Source organism: Diabrotica undecimpunctata, chromosome 6 (assembly GCF_040954645.1).
Source record: "Diabrotica undecimpunctata isolate CICGRU chromosome 6, icDiaUnde3, whole genome shotgun sequence".
Classification (NCBI taxonomy): domain Eukaryota; kingdom Metazoa; phylum Arthropoda; class Insecta; order Coleoptera; family Chrysomelidae; genus Diabrotica; species Diabrotica undecimpunctata.
The window spans coordinates 117,383,318-117,403,172 of NC_092808.1; the positions used below are offsets into that span (position 1 = coordinate 117,383,318).

A 19,855-nucleotide genomic window follows, 5' to 3' on the forward strand; every position below is an offset into this window, starting at 1 on the left:
TTATTTGCTCTCTATCGGAGCAATATCGTATGGAGTGATTTTTTGATAAACATTTGTTTTCATAAAATTATCACGCCCCTTATTGAAAGCATTCTTAAGAGGTCCGTAGAAAGATACATCTAAGGGCTGAAGTCTGTGTGAGGAATGGGGTGGAAGCGACACAACGTGAATGTGGTTTGAACGGCAAAAGTCGTAATATGGCAAAGAAATATGGATTCCATGATTATCCATTAACAGAAGGAGAGGGTCCTCTTCACTTGACTTAGTGGTTCTCTGGAAATGTTTCAGGCAATCTAAAAATAAATCTTCGTTGGACCACCCATTGTGTGAACATCTATAAATGGCTCCAGGAGGTCCTCCTCGCTGCAACAAAGGTGACATCCGTTTCCTTGGATAAATAAACATTGGGGGCGTATACATTTCTGAAACGCTCATGGCACACACTACAGTGATATTCTTGCCACGCTCCCAACTCGTAACTCTTCCCACTTGGTTCTGTCCTCTTGGTGCAAGAATTTTTCCCGGTTTTTGTACTGTGGAAATTCCAGTTTCGTCCATATTATGGATACGGTTCGGTGGAAAGTTATACTTAGTCATTACAGTGTCAAAATTTTTGTAAATCAAACCAACTTCGTCTTTATTAAATGCTTTGATCCTGTTCAAGCTAGTGGCTTCCGGTTTTCTTAAACTAATTTTATGCCTGCTGATAAACCCATTTAACCAATCTATCCCGGCCAACTTGATCTCTTTGCTAAAGTTGTGTTTGATTTGATGTTTTTCAGCCAATTCGAAAGCCAGTCGCCTCAGTTTATTTGTAGTGATGCCATAAAATAGTTTTGATATGCTAACCACATGCTCTGATAAGTTTTGTTCTTGCTCTACAGAAAAAACGCATTTCGGACCCAATCTCGGCTTACTACCATCGTTTGCCTTTAGCCTATCCCTTAATGTTGTTCGGGGTATGCCAAACATTGTAGCTGCTTTTTTTTTGCGAGACACCATTTTGGCGAACTGCTTCAATAGCATTTTTGAGGTTTTCCTCCTTCCACATAGTCTTTTCTGTTGTTTTTTTACGTGATCGTACCATCTAAAAATCACAAAAAAAATGCGTTGTTAACCTTTTATTTCAATGAGAAAATACGGGGCAGTACCGTCATGGTGGCATTACCCCGAAGTAAAGTGACGGAATTACTCATCGAGAACAACATGGTGGATATATCAGTACATACTACAAATAATAACCAAACATTTAGCAATGTCACCAAAAAGTATCTAAGGTATCATATTAATTAAGGACATATTCAACAAACCAGTTAAGAAACTTATTATCACACTTACCTCGAGTTATAAATACGGCAGAAGTAAGTAGAAATATGAAACCAATATTATCCCTATCCAATCTCCGATAGAAGAAGAAGTAGATGGAGCTGAAGCTCCACTGTATGGTGTAGATATGTAATGATGTATTCTCATTAGGGCCTCTTGGATGAGAGTTGTTAGACACATTACTGAATGATATAAACGACAATAAAAGAGACAATAACATTTACCATGGAAAAGGAATAGAATAACACATTATCTTTCCTAGATGTTTTAATCTCTAACAACCATACTGGATATGAGACTCAGTTGTATAGAAAACTAACACAAACCAACAGATATCTAAATTACAAATCAAATCACAATATGAAAATTAAAAAGGAAATCATTAAATCCTTATACGATAGAGCCAAAATTACTCGTTCTAACAAAAATTCGTTCTTAGAGGAAAAACATTTGTTAACATCTCTTTTATTAAAAAATTATTATCCTTTATCATTTATCAATGGGGAATTTTGAACAATCGACCGAATAGAACAGAACAGCTTAGAACGAGATCCTACAGCCTACACAAGGAATAATACGAGGAAAATAATACCATACATACAGGGATTATCAGAAAAATTTAAAAAGAGAAAATAAATTCAACATTTCCACAACATTCAAAACAACAAACACGTCGAGATCTATTTTATCTAAAACTTAATTTAACAATGGACAAGAAAAAACAAAGAATTGTATTTATAAAATACCTTGTGAGGTAGGACAGCAACTGTCAGAGTACAAAATGAGCTCACTGAGAACTTTTCTATAGTCAAAGGATTAAAACAATGAGACGGGCTGGCACCGACACTATTCAACCTGACTCTTGAATATGTGATAAGACAGCCGAATATAGGAAGAGGTAATCTCCTAACAAATAAATCAATACAGATTGCCGCCTATGCCGATGACATTAGCATCATGTCTCGTATAACAGAAGAGGCTGCAGAAATATATTCACAATTAAAATCAGAGACAGGGCAGAAAAGATCGAACTAGAAATAAATTTTCAAAAGACAAATAACTAACACAGGCAAGAGCTAGCTCAAACAGACGCACAGTTGAATAAGAGGACGAAACTATAGAAAGTTTCACATATCTGGGAGTTATATTAAAAACGGATGGAACAGCAGAACCAGAAATTCAAAGAAGAATAGTAAAGGGAAACAAAGCTTACTTTTCACTCGCCCATGTGTTCCGCTCCAAAAACATACACTGGAGATCGAAAATCAGGGTCTATAAAACTATTATCAGACCAATAGTATGTTATGGATGCGAGCCATGAGTGATGACAGAAGACACAAAACGAAAGCTGGAAGTCTTTGAAAGAAAAGTCCTAAGAAAGATATTTGGGCCTATTACCGAAAACGGAGTATGGAGATCCAGGTACAACCATGAACTTTACCAACTGTTCAAAGAGGCACCGATCTCAGAATTCATTAAACTTCAAAAACTTCGATGGGCTGGTCATATAGTGAGAACGGAGACTGAAAGATTGCCATAAAGAGCCCTAGATAGTAAAATGCAGGGTGCAAGACCAAAAGGAAGGCCACGAAAACGGTGGGAGGATGAAGTGGCAGCGGTCGCGTAAAATTTGCTAGACGTGAGAACTTGGAGAAGGTCGGCGCGGAACCGATAAGGTTGGAGACATTTAGAGGAGGCCAAGGCTTGATTTTGGCTGTAGCGCCATTGAAGAGAGAGAGCGAGAAAGAGAGAGAGAGAGAGAGAGAGAGAGAGAGAGAGAGAGAGAGAGAGAGAGAGAGAGAGAGAGAGAGAGAGAGAGAGAGAGAGAGAGAGAGAGAGAGAGAGAGAGGGAATCCCTCATGATCAACGATAACGCCGCAACGGAAAAAATACCCAACAGTTAGGATGTTATTAGCCAACATGTATTACCTTAAATTAAGCAACCACCCAATTTGCAGAAACAAGTGAAAAAGACACACATTTTAGAGACATCTCAAAGACTATTTGGTTCAGTCTATGGAAGCTGTATCTGAAGAAGACAGTATAACTTTAAGCTCTATGAAAAATAGATAAAATGGCATATGGCATAATATTCCTCATAAAAGTGGGTAGGTAGGCTAAAATGGATTTCTCAGATAGACTCTATTATAAATGTCTGTAGGAAATAAACACGACTGAGGTATAAAGATGACTTAACAAGAACATGAGGGAGATTGGAGAAGCAAACTGACAACGACTGACGAAACAGATTGAGGAAGGTTGAAGCGCAACTAGGACCACAGCACCTATAGTACCTAACATTGATAATGATATATTATTTTTTTAAATGCGTAATTATCCTAAACTAAAACTATTTTAAAATAGCTGGTTTTAAATTTAAAATTTGATAATAAGAACAAGTGACTTAATTATCGTAAATATAATAAAAAGAAAATTAAAAACTTGTTAAAATTAACTTAAGCATGGTTATCAACTATGTGTGTTCAAAACGGAATTATACTTATATTTTATTGGAATAAACAACAGACACCTTGTACTAAATTAGAATTTCCAAGTCTGATGTGAATCCTCCTAAACACTCGGCAACGCTGCTTATCTATACGATTGCTTAAATTAAAAATCCAGTTTTGATTGACAAAGCGAATGCATGAACGTGAGTTCGTCTTGTTTTTGTAGTGATTATGTTTTGAAAAATAATGACTAAAAGGCGTAGTTGTTCACGAAAATAACTCTTTTGTAGTGGCTTCGGTTAATAAGTGAAAAATACAGTGCAAGTGTTATAACAGCAATAAAAGTTGTGCGTTTATTGTATAAACAATATGGAGGTATTTGTTTAATTCCAAGAACTGTGTGTTATTTTCTGTTTGGCGAAACGAAGTTTTTACCTAGTAAGTATTTCTATTTATATAGCTTATCAAGTTTTCTGTATTTTTCGAGGGGATCGCAAAAGTTTTATATTGAAAGTTTGTTTTTTTTTGTTTTACAGCGAATTGACATTATTCTTAATTTTGTTGGATATTAAAGAAGTAGTAAACATTACTGCCGATCTGGTTTATTTAATGGTATTTATGTATATATTAAAATTATGCGTTATATAGCGCTCCAAGAAATAAATGCACCAAGTAGAAATAAAATTAACATCATTCATATTTTGATTCTTCGCTGCGCCTAAAATAATTTACAATCATTTTTTTGGAGAAATTAAATTTACTTAGTTGAAACTTATAGTTTTCATGGTCGGGAAGATGGAAGATCTAAAAACAGGTTTTGTGTTATTCCTACTGATTTAAGAATATTATTGTAGAACAGATTCTGTCTCCAGAAAATCAACAGAAAAGTCCTTCAGAAATATACACACACATACAGTGGCGGATCCAGAAATTTTTGTAGGGGGGTGGGGGCGTCATGGGTCTTGAGGGTGATTTTGATATAGGATCTAGATTTTCGCACCTTTACTATTGATATGATTTGTGCCTTGCGCCTCATGTAAGGGAACCATATTCTCAATAATTATTTTAAGCGATATATTAAACCAATGAGAAGTTATTAAAACCCAAATACCCTACGGGTGCAAAGGATACAACATTGAGGCGTCTTAAACTTAAACCAAAAAAAATTTAAACCCACATACTCTATGACAGTAAAATCAAGTGTACAAGACTATTAAACCAAAGGAAAGTTCATCATCATCATCAATCAGCCCTGAGTTGTCTATTGTTGAACATAGACCTCCTCTAGACTTTTCCATCTGCTTCTGTTCTGCGCCTCTGCTATCCAATTGGTCACGATTCTTTTGAGGTCGTCGGTCCATCGCGTTGGGGGTCTTCCTCGGCTTCGCTTGTCAGCCCGTGGTCTCCACTCAAGCAATTTTTTTGTCCAACTGTCGTCTTTCATTCTTGCAATATGTCCTGCCCATCTCCATTTTTGCATTGTAATATGTTCGATAATGTCTTCCACTCCGGTTCGTCTACGAACTTCCTCATTTCTTATTCTATTTCTTAAGCTTATTCCAAGCATTGATCTCTCCATCTTTCGTTGTGTCCTTCTCAATTTTTCGGCTGATGTTTTTGTGAGAGTTAAGGTTTCTGCTCCGTATGTGAGGACTGGTAGAACGCACTGGTTAAAAGCTTTTCTTTTTAAATGGATCGGTATATTTGTTTTAAATACGTCTCTCATTTTTCCGAATGCAGCCCAACCCAGACTTATTCTTCTGAGTAGCTCGCATGTTTGGTTATCTCGCGTTAACCTTATTTCGTGACCCAAATACACATATTTTTCCACAAGTTCTATGGGCGACTTTTCGATTTCTATTAGCTTATTGGGGACGAGATTGGTCATCATTTTTGTTTTTCCATAGTTTATTTTTAAACCGACTTTCTGGGTTACTTGCTGTAGTTGTTGTAGCATAACTCTGGCTTCTCCTAAGTTGTCTGTTATGAGAACAATATCATCGGCATATCTGAGATGATTGAATACCCTTTGATTCCCAATCTAGCCGTTTAAATGCGTACTCCATAACTGTTATAAATAGTTTTGGCGACAAGGTATCTCCCTGCCGCACCCCTCTGCCAATTTTTATCTTGTCAGTCATGCAATGGAGGTTAACGGTTGTTGTCGCATTTTCGTATATATTTCGAATAATATTTGCATACCTGTGATCTATTCTGCATTCTGATAGTGCTTTTAAGATAGCAACTGTTTCGACCGTGTCAAATGCTTGGTGGAAGTCGACAAAGATAAGAGCAAGGGGTCTGTTATATTCGATAGACTTTTCAACTAGAGTTTTAAGGCATTGCAAATGGTCGTTTGTTCCGTGTCCCGCTCGAAATCCTGCCTGTTCTTCTGATTGATAGAAATCGAGTTTTGCTTCTAATCTGTTTGTCAGTATTCGAGTAAAGAGCTTGTATAGGTGGTTAAGCAAACTAATTGGCCTATAGTTTTCGAGATCTGATTTATCCCCTTTTTTGTGAAGGAGGATTGTAACCGAATTCTTCCATTTACTTGGAATGTTTTCACTATGCAGACATAGATTAAAAAATGTTTTGATTCGGGACATCAAAAGTGGACCTCCTAGTTTAATTGTCTCAATGACTACACCATCTTCCCCTGGAGCTCTATTATTTTTCATATTTTTGAGGGCATGTTGAATTTTCGTATTGAGGGCAAAGGAAAGTTAGTAAAATATAAATACTGAAAAATCGAGGACTGTCAATTATTTAAACTAGGTATTTTAAAGACAATTAGTTTAAACCCACCTATCCTATGGCTACAAAATCAAGAACAAACCAAAGATAAATAAGTATAAACGAACGTTAAGTAATTTAAATGCAATTACTCAATGTACGTCTACGTGTAAACATTAATGAATGTATTAAACATTACTAATAAACTCTATCTTATCGTTGGATATCCGATATCAATTTGTAAAAACATTCATTTATTCCTTATTGCTATACGGAGTGGAAACATGGACTCTCGGAAATACAAGTATGAGGCGTATAGAAGCCTTTGAAATGGGTGTTTTTCGAAGGAGGCTGAATATTTTGCGGACAGAGCACGTGACCAACAACGAGGTGCTGAGAAGAATGTAGAAGGACTGAGAGAGAACTCTTAAATATTGTAAACAACAGAAAAACGAGTTATCTAGGGCATATTTACAGAGGAGAAAAATATAATGTTCTACTACTCATAATGGAAGGGAAAATAGAAGGAAAAATAGGTCCAGGAAGAAGAAAATGCTCCTGGCTGAAGAATATAAGAGACCGGACAGGCATGGACACACATTCGATAATAAGAACAGCTTAAGACAGAGAGCAATTTGCTGTAGTTATTGCCTTCTCCATTACTGAAGGTTGGCTATAACTACAGCAAATTGCTCTCTATCTTGAGCTGTTCTTAGTATCAAATGTGTGTCCATGCCTGTCCAGTCTCTTACATTCTTCAACCAGAAGCATTTTCTTCTTCCTGGACCTCTTCTTCCTTCCACTTTCCCTTCCATTATAAGTCGAAGGAAGTTGTATTTTTCTCCTCTGTAAATATGTCCTAGATAACTCGTTTTTCTGTTTTTTACAATATTTAGGAGTTCTCTCTTAGTACCCATTCTTCTTAGCACCTCCCTGTTGGTCACGTGCTCTGTCCAAGAGATCTTCAGCATCCTTCGAAAAACCCACATCTCAAAGGCTTCTATACGCCTCATACTTGTAATTCCGAGAGTCCATGTTTCCACTCCGTATAGCAATATGGAATAAATAAATTTAGCAAATCGCTCTATGATTGCATCAACATCTGGAGAAATTTCAGGGATGCACATTGATGGTGCCAAACCAGTTAACCTTTCCTCCGAAGTTCTATTTCTAAGCCAAGTCTTTAGACGCTTAAGCGTAGAGAAACTAAGCTCTGCTGTTGCTGCACTGACTGTCAGTGTAATTAATACTTATTTGCAGAAATATTCTGATATTTGGATACATATGAATATCGCAGTTTTCTAATACTTCTAAAATAGAATCAGGAAGTTTTCCATTATTTTGCATGACTCTCTTCCACTTTTGAATACACAGTGAAAACTCTACTGTGGAATATGCAGTAGATGGTCCAATAATATCCTGGAAGGTGTAAACAAATTTTTTTAATTCAACTTTATCTTCTGGTGTGTTATCAGTTTTAGGTAAAACAACTCGAAGATTAAATAGATTCATAACTTTCGGTGAAAGTCGTTCATCTAAATCAGTTAAGATAAGGGGTAAATAAATAGATCTTCGGAAATATTCTTCGCAAGAGCTAGCAGGTTGGTTTTGACGACAGGTTTGTTTGTTCAGCTATTTCCTTTACTTTATAGTAACGTTTGCCAAAAACAGATTCAGCATTTTTTTTTGAAGAATGCATTTAGTGTCCTCTCCTCCATGGTCTCAGTAGCCTTCTTCAAATCTAATTTTGGTGACTAAAGAAGACGACTAAGTGATACAGTTGTACCAAAAACGTCACTAAGATAAACTACTGAAATGAGAAATTCTGGGCTTCTAATAGTTTGCATTAATGCATCAGCTGCCATTTTACTGTCTTTCCACGTAGAAATTGTTTCAAGAGCGTTGTATATTTTGATGGTTAATTCGCCCTAAACTGAAGATGACCTTCATGCCTTTCAACCCAACGAGTTTCACAAATACCTTGGACAGCAGCCCTAAGTTCCTTTATTTGTATTCACTAGCGTATCAGACAGAGCTAATGCAACAACAATATTCACTTTGATATTTATTATAGAGACATTATAAAATGTAGCACACAGTTTCAACAATTATAATACATATTCAAATTACAAACAACCAATTCGTAGACAAAACTGAAGATAAGAAATACCTAATACATAATAAAATGTGCTGATTTCGTGCGAAAAGTCATGTCTTGTACATTGAATGAGCAATAATGTGTGGTCGATAATTCTAACAGCAGACTTTTCCCTGATATTCGTCGAAGTATTTTCATCTCTATTGTTTCTAATGGTTTTAGATGTGTCAGGTCTTTTCTCCGCCGTGTATGTTAATATAGGTCTAATTGCTGCTTTATAGATTCTTGTTTTTGTGTTTTGTCTTAGGTGTTTGTTCTTCCATATTATGCCATTAAGAGATCCCACCGCTTTACTTACTTTTAAGCTTTGTTGTCGTACTTCTTCTTCAACATCTGTCTAACTAGTTATATCTATTCCCAGATATCTAAACCTTGCTTCCTGCTTTATTATTTTCCCATCAATTTCGATTTTACATCGTAGTGGGTATTTAGATAATGTTATACATTTGTTTTTTTTTCTGCTGATATTATCATATTGTATTTCTTGGCTGTTGTATTTAAGATGTGTGTTAATCTTTAGAGCTCGTCTTCTGTCTCGGCGATTAATGCGGCGTCGTCTGCATAAAATAATATTTGGATTTCTTTGTTCCCCATTCTGTAACCATGATCTTTACGCATGCTATACCCATTCTGTAACCATGACCTTTACTGCTTGTATTATTTCGTCCATTATTATATTAAGTAAAGAGAAGTGGGCTTAACGAGTCACCCTGTCTGACACCGCTTTGTACTGGTATACACTGTGTTAGTTTTCCATTTATCTTTGCCTGCATTCGATTATGGAAGTAGATGTTTTCGATGGTTTGTATAATATTGATTGGTATGTTTCTTTTATACAGTAGGTCTAAGACGTCTTCGACTTGAATGCGATCGAAAACCTTTGTCAGGTCTATAAAACATAGATATGCTGGTTTATTGTAGGTACTCGATGGCCTTTTCTGCGATTTGTCTTAGTACAAATACGGCGTCTACGCAGGATCTTCCGGATCTGAATCCTTGTTGTTGATCTGATAAAGTTGTTACTTTATTGATTTTGTTGGTTAGGACTTTTGTGGTAAGCTTAAGTGCAATGTTCAGTAAATTTATACCTCTATAATTGTTGGGATCTTCTTTATCTTCTTTCTTGAACATTGGTATCATTATGCTGTTTCTCCATGCATGTGGTTTCTTGAAGTAGTTTCAAGGGAAAAACCAGTAACTAAATTTGTACAGACAAAGAGAATCCGGGCTGAGAAATGTGAAAATATTTAAAATCGGTAAGATAGTTTCGAAACAAATTCAGATTTCTGCTTTAATCTGAACCTTCTACAAATGCAAGGTATAACAGACGTTGATATAGATGTTAATAGAGACATGGGGAATCTAAAATTTGCATTCCACGACATGTCTATCAACTAAGCAGAAATCCTTAACGAATTTGTTTCTTGTACTCATATAGAGTAGATCCGAATAAAATGAAAAAGACAGCAAAGATTTGATTTCACGTACAAAGCGTCTATGTATCTGTTGATACGTATTTCGACTTAATAAGTCTCATCAGAACAGTTATTCATAGCCGTTCTCAACGTGAAAAATATTCTTCTCTGTCTTTTAAGAAGCAACAATAAAATGGCTTCGTTATGGACGCAATAGCGACATCTGATAGAAAAATCGATAAGATAGTTTCGAAACAAATTCAGATTTCTGCTTTAATCTGAACCTTCTACAAATGCAAGGTATAACAGACGTTGATAAAGATGTTAATAGAGACATGGGGAATCTAAAATTTGCATTCCACGACATGTCTATCAACTAAGCAGAAATCCTTAACGAATTTGTTTCTTGTACTCATACAGAGTAGATCCGAAGTTCTAGTTAAGTCGAAATACGTATCAACAGATACATAGACGCTTTGTACGTGAAATCAAATCTTTGCTGTCTTTTTCACGTGAAAATATTTCTTTATGAATGAGAACTTTATGCAAATGAAAAATTAAGCGACGAACCGGAGTACAAAATGGAAGAAAGATATATTGCTAAAGAAACAGAAGTAATAGTAAGAATGAAGACTTTAAAAAACGATTGCCAGGAACTGATAAAATACTGAACGAACTCTTAAAATATGCTCCAGGAACAAAATTTTAGACAGAACGAAGATACCAATGGACTGTCATACAAGTATGTATTATAATTCCAATTCTTAAGAAAGGTTAAAGAACATATCCTGACAACTACAAAGGAATAACTCTCTTAAATGCAACAATGAAGCTATTCAGAAGCCTGCTCAAGAACAATTTGGAATCACGAATAGACATCTGAAAAGAACAATTTTTTAGAAAGGATACGGCGGACGCAATATTCATTATGAAACAATTGGAAAAACAGTCGATAGAATACAACAAGCCAGCTTATCTATGCTTTGTGGATCTAACAAAAGCATTTGATGGGGTCAAACTTACTTACATACAATATTGAGGGAAAGGTTCTCTTTATAGTAAAGTAGCCGCTTCCTTGACCCAACCGTCACAAGTCGGACAAAGCAATCTGCATGTTTCGGTACTTCTTTTAAGGAATAAAAAAGCTGAAAGATATACGAAGAATTAGGTCTCTAAAACAAAATTCTAAAGTACTGTTACATTCTCATATAAAAGGCTATATCGGCACCTCTCATTCGTTTCGGCGAGGTGCAAAAGGGAGATTTTTGAATACAGCCATTGGCGTAGCTGCATCATTCAAATGCATTTGGACGCGTTGAATAATATAGCTCTCTATTTTATTTTTCAATACGCGCGAAATTTTTAACAACCACTAATATTTAGAAAATCCGTACGACACTGCTATTTTACAGTATTACAATGTAAAAATGAAGGTGTAAAGTAAACTATTCAGTGGCTGCAGCTGTACCAACCTTTCTGTTAACTTCAGTATAGAAAATTTTAATGTCATTTTTTAATTTCATTCTCCTTTTAACGTGTATATTAAGAAGGCTGTAAGTAGTTAAATAATTTACCTTTTAATCTTAGAATACACAGTCTGCGGTTAATCGGCAGCAACACTCTTAGATATGATTTACTGCAAATCTTTACTACGTCTATGATTTACTACAAAGCCGATTCATAAGGTGAGGTTCTTAGTATTGCTGCTATAGAAAATTTTATGTTTTGGCTTTTCCAATCTAGGTTCTTATGTATAGAGATTAGATGCCCCATGTTACAATCCTTAAATCGTTCACCTTTTTCTCGTATATTCGTACGCTCAACCCCAATCCTTTATCTTGCTTTATTGTATTTATCTTCTTGTTAAGATACTCAATTCAGCTCTATATATTTCTGTAATTACTAAAATATAAACTTTCTGTTAAATAGTATTAAATACATACCTACCTAAATTCTTTTGAAGTTGTTATTGTCACTTAGGTTTCTACCTCTTCAACCGGATGGGTTAGTGAATAATTTTAGCTGACCATGAATATTTTACATGATTTGTATACTTTGTACAAATTATGTACTATATGTTTTTTTAGAGTGTAAAGGCTGATATGTTGGCTATATTTTCGACTTAAATTTCAAAGATTGAGAAATATTTTTCCATTTATAATACACCTCAAATCATGAGCGACAAGCTACTTCACAGAAATCTGTTAGGAGGAACAAGTAGATGAATCGAAATGTGGCAAAATTGAAAATTCAAGTTTAAATCATAGATTCAGTTGAAATATGTACTCAAATTTTTATTCATATTTTTATACAAATGTCCAATTGTTGTATTAATTAATTAAAAGTGTTTATGTGTGTACAAAAATGCTAAAGATTTTATACTAAGTATTTTTTTATTTTTTCCGATTTCTACAATTTTCACTCAAAACTGCAGATTAGTTTTCTTTTATTAGGCAAGAGTGGAATGAACTATTTACGTAGTATACTCTCTATTACTGGCAAATTTGAAAGGAAATTCCATAATTGGTCTATCATCACTTATCATCATACGATTTAACAATTTAATCAAGATGTGTCATTCACTTAAAATTAAAATGGTTTTATAGGCGAGCGGTTTACTCCTAAATCCTATAAAGAGAGAAACGAAAATATATCGACTAATTTTTTTTTACATTTCTACCGCACAAACCTTTTTTATTCGATTCTATAATTTTTTCAAGTTGAAATTAATTTTTTTTTTTAATTTTTCCAAGTGGGCCGGAAATTGTTATTAACAAATGAAGGGTACAGGAGAAAAAGAAGGAATGACACTTTTGTTTAATTTTTCAGGAGAGCGTTTTCAAAGTTATATGACTAATATTAAGTAAGGATATATTTTGTTATATATGGTAATTTTTTTTTTAAATCATACGTTTAGTATGTTTACACTGTAGAAAAACCACATTGTAAGAAATGCCCAAGAAATACACTTTCGCTGATTAACACTGAATTTAATTTAAGAAAAGCAACAAAAATAAAAGGATAATACAATTTTGCTTAGTCCGTATAATAATAATATGTAATATAATAATTGCGTATAATCCAACTTGTCCTCATTCAACATAATATGATAGTGCTTTGAAATACTCTTCTGTATTCTTTGTGCAAAATCTGGATAGGTGCACAACCTCATCAAACTTTGCCTTCGAAATAGGAATCAAACCTACAAACAGAATATGTACTTAGTTCCCAATACTACTACATTAATTTATTACTATCTCATATTTTACCTTCATAAATATAGTCTGGTAGTTCAAACGCATTGTCTTGCAAGTTAGAGTGTTTTAATATTGGACGGCGGTTTGCGATTACTGCAGACTCAAAAAGACCACTATATGAATTTCGGTAAAAAATAAAACGAGGGTGCGATTTTACAACCTTGGTTTCTCGGAGAGGTCTAGTTTTAAAGGGGCACTTCTTGGTGTAAGTTTTTTTCAGGTGGTTTGACCATTTCCTAAATAGCAGCTGATCCACCTCTATTACAAAAAGGAGAAGGATTCACTCTGGCTTGACGAAAAGTCTCCATCCATTTATTTGGCTGCTCTACTTTAACTTTTTGGTTAATTAGGCGCATATTCCCATCTGTTTCAAAATGGGAATGGCCTCTTATAGGAAAACATATTTTTATTTCATCAAATCTTTTTTCGTTGTACACTAGGTTGTGGGGAAATCTTAAAACAGTATAATTCTTGTTTTGTCCTCCGCATGAATCACAGAAAATGGAAATACGTCGGGCATTTATATCAAGATGATTGTATACGAAATCGTGCAACATTGAGCACACATCATCACTACCTTTTTTTCCTACTGTTTCAGGATAAGTATAAAATGTACTGGGTCCGGATGATAAAGTGTGGACATTAAAACTGTACAAAGAAATTTGGCGCCTGTAGTAGACGTCATGTTAAGTGTTGGTAGGTTTTTCTGGAAATCAAAACAAATTGCTTCCTCATTGTCGTTTGTTCTGCTTCTTTTTGTAGCGTCTCGTTTCCTCTTATAGAATGTGTCTGCTTTCAATTTATGGAGTTTATGTTCATTTTCTAAGCGCCTTATTTCATTCTCCAGCCTAAGAGCACCATTCTTATCTCCTGAAATAATGTTACCCTTTTCAACTTCTAGGTTCTTTATTTTCACTTGGAACTTATCACATGTACTGCATGTGTCTTTCCTGGGATACCCAAATGACAAATTAAATTCGGTTGAGAAAATTGTTCTGTAAGTTTCGTAAGACCTTTTTAAATTTGGATATTTTTCAGTATACATTTTATACATTTTATTAATAGGAAGTACTCCTCTGGTAAGTATATTTTGGAAGATTCTGCCAAGTTGTAATGGCTCGAACTAATGTGGTTCGTTACTGCTTCTCTTTGTTCTTTAGAGAGTTTCTTAGGTCTTGAAGAATGCTTTCTTCTCTGATCTCTTGAAAAGATGGAGAGAATTTTTTTCTTGGTTATACTATGGATGGCCATAAAAGCGTTAAAGCAAACATGAACTTCTTTTATTATATTCTCATCATTTATAAACCTTACTCTATAACTATATACGGCATCTTTAAATTTAGCGTTCTCTTCCTTTTGACGTGAACGTCGGTTTTGAATTTGTTGTGTGGTAATTAGACCACATAAATATGAGTTTTGTTCATCAACGGAAAACATTAAATTAAATTGCTTCAAAATACTGTTCCTACAGCCCTCAGAAACATTTTGAAAACGTTGCAATCTTTTACAGTTACAGTCAAGCCCTGGAACATGGCTTTGTAATCTAAGTTTTTTACTTACATCAGTCATGCGGCAAATGATTTCTTTTCTTACTTAACTTTAAATTTGCTGAGCAACTTACATCTATTATTTCTTCATCACTTGGCATAGTAAAATGATTTTGTACCAGTAACTTGAAGAAGCTAACCTCAAATATTACACCTCAAAGCAATACACAAAAACAATGAGTAACAATAAAAACATCTTAACTTGTTTCTGCGTGATTCACAACTGACGTTCCTCTTTTTAACCGGTAACATATTGACATCCCTGTTTCTTCTCCTGTATAGGTATTTTATTATTCGTGTTATCTCATGACACAACCCAATTTTAACTAGTTTTATTTACGTACAGTGAAGTACAGAATATAACCTATCTACATTCACGACATAAGCTTTAGTTTGGGAGGCTGTGTTTTCATTCCTTTCCATCTAATTTTGTGTTAGTGTGTGTAAGCGTCTATATTCTTTTGGTGTGTGTTTCTAAAAGGTGAGTTGAGCTTGATAACAGCTAAATAAGCTTTATTTTGTTAGTTTGCATAGTTTGTTTATTGGCTTAATTTTTTTGTTTTTCCCTGATTGCATGCTTATCTCTTCTAGTTGATTGTTTAAAGTAGTATGAGCGTCACAGGGGGGGGCGGCCCCCCCAACACAGGGCTAGAATGCCAAGATCAGATGGATAGTGGTGATAATTTTATTAATAATGCGACCAGTAATACCAATAACCTTAAAAAAGAGCCAGTTTTTTATTCACAAAACGATAATGGGCCTTTTTTGGTATATGTGGAATCCACTGAAAAAGTGGGTTTCAATATTGGTAAATTTAACAATATTAAAATTGCTAGAGACATTTGCATTCAAAACCTAACTGATATTAAAAAAATTAATAACAAAGGCTTAAATAGAATCTCAGTAGAATTTGTTAACTTTCAAGCTGCAAATAATTTTGTAAAAAATAAAACTCTTCTTGATAAAGGCTATAAAATATTTATACCATTCAATTTTGTAACTTGTAAGGGATTAGTTAGGCAAATTGATGTCGAATTAGGAGAGAAAGAACTGTTAGAGTGCTGTAAAACAGACAGCTCAGCAGAAATTCTTCAAGTTAAGAGACTTAATCGTAAAATAGTTAAAAATAATGAAACTACATATGAACCTACTGGATCGGTTCTCTTTACATTTAAAGGAGTTTGTCTCCCTAAATCCATAAATGTATATAGATTGGAAAGACCTGTTTCTGTATATATTTCACCAGTAACTCAGTGTTTTAGATGTTTAAGGTATGGCCATACACGTACAAATTGTAAAGGCAAGGAGAGGTGCTTTACCTGTGCTGAAGAAAAAAAATCGGACGGGGAGGCTCACTCTTCTTGTGAAATTAAATGTTTTTATTGTAAAAACCCCCATAAATCAACCGATAAAACCTGTCCCGAGTATACAAGACAAAAAAATATCAAAGAGCTCATGTCTTTTGAAAATATAACCTTCTATGATGCTAGCGAAATAGTTAAAAAAAATTATTTGACACGTGATGAATTTGTATATCGCCCCTCCGAATTCCCTATCATTAAAAACTTTAATAGAACTGAAAAAACTCATGATAATAAAGATAACCTGATTCAACCTTCACAAAGACGTACACATCATGTAAGAACCGACCCTATCAAAAGATCTTTTCAACAAGTTGTGGCTGAAAACAATAAAAAAAAAAGAATAATTCACAAAGGCTATGATAAAAAGGCTCATAATGAAAATTTACTATTTCCCAACTCAAGATCTCAAAATGAAAACAACTCACCAAATTTCTCAAAAAAACTTGAAAACAATATAAATACACAGTTGCCTACTACTAGTGCAGTTCATACGTATAATTCACAAGAATCTCCTTCATCATATCCAGATGAAGTTAGATGTATTATTAATGCAATCTGGAATACTTCAGAAAATAATAAAAGAGTAATTAAAAACATACTCTTCAGTCAAAACGTTAATATGAATATAGACCCCGGTTCCCAATCGGACTCAGAGTCCTAAACAACCTTCTTTTCTTTTCAACTAGGTCAGATACAATTAAGTTAAAGATAATTTTTTGGAATCTAAGAAGCATAAATTCAAACAGGGGTAATTTAATTAGCTTAATTTACAACGAAAACCCTGATATTTTTTTAATAAATGAGTCTTGGCTAAAGGCCAATGACAATTTTAGGCTCAATTCATATAACATAGTTAGGCAGGATAGAGATGATGGGTATGGTGGGATAGTAACGTGCATTAGAAATAATATAATATTTAAGAAAATTAAATCTTTTTCTTCAGAACATATTCAATATATAATAATAGAAATAGGTAATCTACAAGTAATTAATTTTTATTGCAACTCACATATGCATATAAATAACAATATTTTAAATGATCTTATTTCCTTTAATCCTAAAAACATTATAATTATGGGAGATTTTAACTCTCATCATCCCTTATGGGATAAAGCTACACCCAACAAAGGAGGTAGAATAATTCATGATTTCCTATTTGATAATGATCTTGTGATTATGAACGATGGTTCACCAACACTATTTCAATTATCAACGGCAATACCAAGTGCAGTAGATTTGACTATGGTAAGTGGGAATCTAGCTATACAGGCTAATTGGGAAACTATTAAAGATTGTGGTAACAGTGACCACTTTCCTGTACGTCTTTTACTTAATGATAATGGCAATTGTGAGGTATTCAACAACATGACTAGTCCTTATAAAATTAGAAACTTTAAAAAAGCTGACTGGGAAGCGTACCATAATAAAGTTTTGATGTACCTTCAAGATTTAGATTATAACTTAAGTTATGATCAACTAATGTATATTATTAACACAGTAGCTGATCAAGTAATTCCGTTTAAACAGGCCGGTATACATATTAAAAGGGGTAATGCCTGGTGGGATAATGATTGTACATCCTGGGTTAAGGAAAGGAAAAAAGCCATAGCAAATTTTAATAATGTTCCATCTATGGAAAATTATATATTAGCAAAAAAAAACATTGCATTAACTAAAAAAAAATTAAATAATAAAAAAAAAGAAAAGTTTAGGCTTTTTTGTGAAACTTTAAATAGGAACTCTAGCATGACTTATGTTTGGAACAAGATTAAGAAATTCAATAATAATAACTTCAAAACAGGAAGATTTAATCTTACTATTCCAGATAATCTTAAAATATCTATTTTAAATAAAATGTCAATCATAAATATAGATCCAAATTTTGTTCTTGACAATGTAGATGAAAATTTAAAGCCCTTTTCCATAAATGAATTAAACCTGGCCTTAAATAAAAAGAAATCATCTGCCCCTGGTATGGATGATATATCTTATGAAATGTTTCAATTTTTACCTTTCAAAGCTAAACAAATTCTTATTAATAGTTATAATAAAATTTTAATGGGTGGAGAAATACCAGCCGTATGGAAAACATTTAATATTATTAGTTTTTTAAAACCAAATAGGGATCCGACAAATCCAGAAAATTATAGACCAATTGTCCTGTCTTCATGTGGAGCCAAAATTCTAGAAATAATGATCAAGAATCGATTAGACTGGCAATTGGAACATAATTTAAAATTTTCAAATAATCAGACTGGATTTCGTAAAGGAAGAGGTATATATGACAACATAACATTCATCACATCTTACATTAACCTTGCATTTCAATCCTCTGAGTCAGTCATCGTAATTTTTTTAGACATAAAAGCTGCATACGATAATGTTGACATATATAAACTCTATAGTAAACTCAAAAACTTAGAAGTGCCTATCCGAATGTGTAACGTAATTCTCAATCTTCTGACAGAACGATCACTATATTGTAGGGGTAATAACGGCTCCTTCCTGGGTCCTGTACCAACAACCTCGGGTATACCACAGGGCTCCCCTCTGAGTACTATTTTATTCAATATTTACTTAAGGGATATTTTTGATTTAAATTTGGGAGAAGCATCTATCATAGGGTACGCTGATGATTTGGCAGTTATGATCAGAGGAAAAAGTGTAGCAGCCATGGTAAATAATATCAATAATGCTTTAAAGCACATAAATGCACACCTTCGTGAACACAACCTGTCACTTTCCATGGATAAATGTGAGGCAGTATGGTTCACTAGAGGGAGGAAACATACCATCCCACCGCCCGTACATATTAATAATGCAATCATTGCCTTTAAAAAAGAGGTTAAATATTTGGGTATTATACTGCAAGAAAACATGAAATGGTCACCACACATTACTAACATTACAAGTAAAGCAAAAAAATCACTAAATGTATTAAGAGCACTGTGTAGGGTATGGTGGGGTGCAGATCCAAACACACTTTTGATCGCCTTCTCTGCTCTAGTCCAATCACATCTTGATTTTGGATCAATGTTTCTTAGACCATGTTCTAAGGCCGCTCTCAGTAAATTGGATGTGGTGTTTTATGAGGGATTGCGTATATGTATGGGATGTATGCGTTCCACACCCAGGGCTGCTCTTTTAGCAGAAGCATCTATATTAGATCTGGAACATAGAAGAAAACTACTGGTCCTTAAATTAATTTCAAAATTCTTAGTTGTAACAAATCATCCAACTATTCAATTTATCAACAACTTTCTATTAAAAATAATCCATAGACCGGAGTATTGGAATAAAGACAAAATACCATACCTAGTGGAAGCACTTCAACAGTATAGGCCCTATTTAAAGTTAATATATAGAGGTTCAAATTTTCCATGTTACGAAATTGATTTTCATATACTCAATAAACCTTTAAAGTCTTTTAACTGTAATTGTAAAAAAGGAGACATTATGTCCAGAATTAATTTTGAGGCCAAAACTAATAGTCTAAAATCTCAGTATACTTTCATTTTTTCTGATGCGTCAAAGAGGGACAACAGAGTTGGTTTTGGTATATTCATTCCATCCCTAAATTATAAATTTTCGTCACGTCTTCCCAA

The 19,855-nt window shown here is 34.1% G+C and overlaps 2 protein-coding genes across 2 annotated transcripts in view; one reads left to right on the plus strand and one right to left on the minus strand.

The window, feature by feature from the left end:
- Positions 1 to 1,026, minus strand: LOC140444580 (uncharacterized). Its single transcript, XM_072536341.1, has one exon. It carries the CDS (start codon positions 1,024 to 1,026, stop codon positions 1 to 3), a length of 1,026 nt encoding a protein of 341 aa, XP_072392442.1.
- Positions 1,027 to 3,888: 2,862 nt separating this feature from the next.
- The window catches only part of LOC140443778 (protein toll-like), a 107,501-nt gene continuing 91,534 nt past the window's right edge, over positions 3,889 to 19,855 (plus strand). Inside the window, exon 1 of the mRNA XM_072535219.1 lies at positions 3,889 to 4,214. The gene's annotated coding sequence lies outside the window, so the exon portion shown is untranslated. The remainder of the gene's footprint in view (positions 4,215 to 19,855) is intronic.